The 3,693-nt window shown below is 36.1% G+C and overlaps 1 protein-coding gene across 1 annotated transcript in view; it reads right to left on the reverse strand.

The window, feature by feature from the left end:
* Nucleotides 1-230: 230 nt before the first annotated feature.
* The window catches only part of LOC147851044 (acireductone dioxygenase 3-like), a 3,945-nt gene continuing 482 nt past the window's right edge, over nucleotides 231-3,693 (reverse strand). The window contains exons 2-7 of the mRNA XM_087335872.1: nucleotides 3,141-3,264; nucleotides 1,409-1,503; nucleotides 1,219-1,333; nucleotides 879-1,003; nucleotides 555-625; nucleotides 231-422 (exon numbers count right to left, since the gene is read on the reverse strand). Of these exons, the coding sequence (XP_087191998.1) occupies nucleotides 365-422; nucleotides 555-625; nucleotides 879-1,003; nucleotides 1,219-1,333; nucleotides 1,409-1,503; nucleotides 3,141-3,264 (588 nt within the window). The 3' untranslated portion in view covers nucleotides 231-364. The remainder of the gene's footprint in view (nucleotides 423-554; nucleotides 626-878; nucleotides 1,004-1,218; nucleotides 1,334-1,408; nucleotides 1,504-3,140; nucleotides 3,265-3,693) is intronic.

Below are 3,693 nucleotides of genomic sequence, written 5' to 3' on the forward strand. Positions count from 1 at the left end.
ATATAATGCACACACACACACACACAAAATTAATGATTGGTCCAATTCAATACAACAAGAGGGCTTCCAACTCCAAGCCACGTTCACAACATCTTATCTACAACATAAGCTGGTTAAATTGTATTATTCAAAGAGTTCTCCAAAAAAGTCCAAGTAGGGGAATAGTATATCATTGATTCATCACCTTACTAATGCCCAAGGTTGCTTATCAGAATAAATGCAAGTTAGGATAAAACATTAAGTTCCTTTGGTAGTATATCCATGATTATTATATTTTCCCGCTTCAACAAGAGCGTCTAATAAAAATTTGAAACCACACCCTTTATACATATTAGATTCATTCAATATCTCCCCTAAACCCAACTCAATGAGCTTCAACTCCGATCTGAGTATCTTTCTTGAACAATGTGATATAGTCTTTCCTGCATCATTTAGCATAACATCCCATCATGAAAGAGACATCGTTGTCCAAAAATGTACAAAGAATTTAGACATATTTGTTTTGAGATTAAGGTTGACAAAAAATATTCTGAATATGGTTGACATCCTCTTACCGTGCTTCTCTTTCCTCTTGAGGACGATTATGTGGAGTCCAAACGGGATCTCCAACAAATAATCGCAAGGCCTGTCATCTCAAAGAAAGGTAATGCTTAAGCTACTATAGTTCCAACATCCCTAGACATCAAGTTGGTCATTTTGTAGAATTTGGCATAGTGTGAAAAAAACCATAAAAATATATTAGACCTCAAGTGTGTGAATGCACTCCCAAATAGAGGTATAGTCTTATTAAGACATCTCTTTCACACTAGGCCGAATACCGTAGGCACCATCTAGATGTGTAGGGTCATGACCGTTATAATTTCTGTTATAGGGATTACCTTGATGTAGTTGGTCGAATCGAGGGTAAACCTATGATAGATACCGGCTGGGAGAACAATCATGTGGCCTTTCTGAGTCCATACACGAATCCAACGATCATCCAAGTCCCTCACATCAAAATAACCTTCATGCATGAAAATAAGTGAAGTGTTATTGAATAGTCTTACATCTATTTGACAGGTTACATCAATACTCATAGAAGACCATCACCATGAAGCTCAAACATTAGGACATACATATGACACTATGAAAAGCAAAATCAGTAGTAGTCAGTCATTCCTAATGACTATGACAATAAGACTGGGGAAGCTATAAAAAAGAAGAAAAGTAAATGCAGACCACTTCCATCGAGAATAAAGCGGATCTCTTCATCGTCATGGATATGCTCCTCAAAAAATGTCTTCAACTTTGCCTCATAATTCGGTAGCCTGTCGGGAGCGATGTCGATAATGTCCTGTTAGCATAAACTGGGGTCAAAAAATTAATGTATAGTGGAAGGAGCTCATGCACAATCTATATTATAGCTTACTTGATAGGTGTAGCCTCTATCTTTCTTAATCTTCTCTAATAATGGATCTTGTTCATAGTTATCGGCATCTATGACCCAGTGCAATACTCCCAATTCTGGAGAGAAGACATCCGATTTATTATCAGTAAACCAAACACAATTTCTTGGAGAATTAAAACTTAACACTCTCAATTTTTATACATCACACGGGAATGAATGTACATGGAAGCTAAATAACATAAGCATTAAGTGGTTTTATAGCAGACTTCAGGCATTTGCTGTAAATCTTGTGCTTGCATTGTCTTTCTTTCAACTTCGTTCTAATTTGTTACCTTTTCCCTGAAATCGTTTTGTAGATTTTGAGGAACTTACAGTCAAAGCAAATGATACAAAAATTCAAAGTTGCTCGATTTCGAGGCACACATATATATGTCGCATGTGCATCAATGTGCGTTAATTTAATAAATGCCTTTACAAACTATAGTATGTTTCCCAATTCCCCCCTTTACAGAATATTAATACATGATAAATAGTTCACAATATTACGACATGTGTAAAGTTATGCCGACATTTACTCCCTCTTAAACTACCAAATTAACTGCAATCTTGAATTTCGTTCCATATTGTCCAAAGTATCCATCATGTGGAAATTGAACACTGTCATGGTCTTCTCTTAACCGGCAAATTTCTAATATTCACGATGACTGCTGCCCATATTTACAAATTATCACTTTTCAAGCCCATCAATGAACCCACAACTAAACATATCAATTTGCACGATTTTACCTAATGGTCGTGAACATAAATTAACCTCTCCATAACCTCTCCAGCAAGGTTTCCCTTTCATGTAATTTAAGTTTCAATTGTAGTTAGGCAGATAGGTTGCAAGTAGCTATAGTCTTTTCTAACCCTATAGCAACTTGCAACCTATAATAACCTTTTGTAACATATTACTCAGAAGTTCTATTTTGAATCATTTCGTGACCCAATTAAACTTGCATCAATTTAATTTGCTTCTTAACGCCATTAAATTAAGTGTAAATGCTCTAAAGAAGGTCCGAATTGAAGGCTAATGGGTTTAGCTTAATAGACTTTCATTACATGGGGGTGTTCTGTTATAGCAATATGTTCTAATTTTGTAATTTATGTAAATTTGAGAACTATGTCTAAAAAGAAAAAGAAAAAGTAACAATAAATAAGCCAAAAAGCTCATAGCCACATAGTAAAAAGGTGTGAAGATTTTCTTCTTAAAAGCAAATCATGGAAAGCTTTTCAGGACCCACTAATGAAGCCATGGCTACCAATCCAAAAGGCATTCATGTCTAACTGTATTCATCATGTTATTCAATTTTCTTCGAAAAAAAACTTGGGACCGTTCAGGCGAACAAAGAAACCTAATGATCACTAGGGGGGCGGGGGTAACCAAGAAGCTTCACAGCATTCAAGGGAAATTCGAAAGATCTTTAGGCCATTGGGGGTAATGGCAAAAACTTGCTGAAAAATTTAGGGGAGATCACAAAAAATTAGGGGCCGCCATGAAAAAATCCAGGAAATTTGAGGGGAGGAGAATACTTTGCTGGTTATGGCAACGTTGTGTTTTGCTTTGCGGAAACACTAACGAGAGAAACTCAGAGGAGAGGGAGGGGCATTTTGGGAAATAAAGCAAAACTGTGCCTGCCTGGGTGGGGGCATCTCAGAGGATTTCCTAAACCCCTGTATCATTCAATTAGGGTTTTCAGTTGTTGTTACTAACCTGATAGGGTGCTGTGGGAGACATATTGTTTGGGGTTCAGATGATGCGGCAGCCGTTGATCTTCATCTGAATCGTCCATATACCATGCCTCCATCTCTACCCTGGGTGACCCAGTGGAAGAAACCTAATGTCGGCACCACAAGAAAACAAAAACATAGATTTATCAGTGAAATAGTTATAAACAATTTCGATTATGCTATTACATAGATTGAACTTTTTTTGGTTTACGATCTGTAATAAGAATCCATGATTAATGATATCTTTTCTTCTACTAATTTATTGATTGTATGATTGAAGATCTAAACCATTTGTTCTAAAATTGAAGACACAAATTTGGCATCAGATTAGATCATGGTTTAGACTAAATAAGGTCCAGGTTTTATTAGACTAAAAGATCAAGATCAACACAGAGATTCGGACAGGTCTCCGATCTTTAAAGAATATATAGATATATGTACAGCAAGGCACAAATAATACAGTTCAAAAAATCAAGAAATATGTGAATATACACAGTAACAAGGAACTGATCTTTTCTTTCTGTCTATATATGCAT

This window comes from Azolla caroliniana, unplaced genomic scaffold (assembly GCF_043228905.1).
Source record: "Azolla caroliniana isolate FFs.n. ecotype wild unplaced genomic scaffold, voAzoCaro1.0.p SCAF_20, whole genome shotgun sequence".
Lineage (NCBI taxonomy): Eukaryota > Viridiplantae > Streptophyta > Polypodiopsida > Salviniales > Salviniaceae > Azolla > Azolla caroliniana.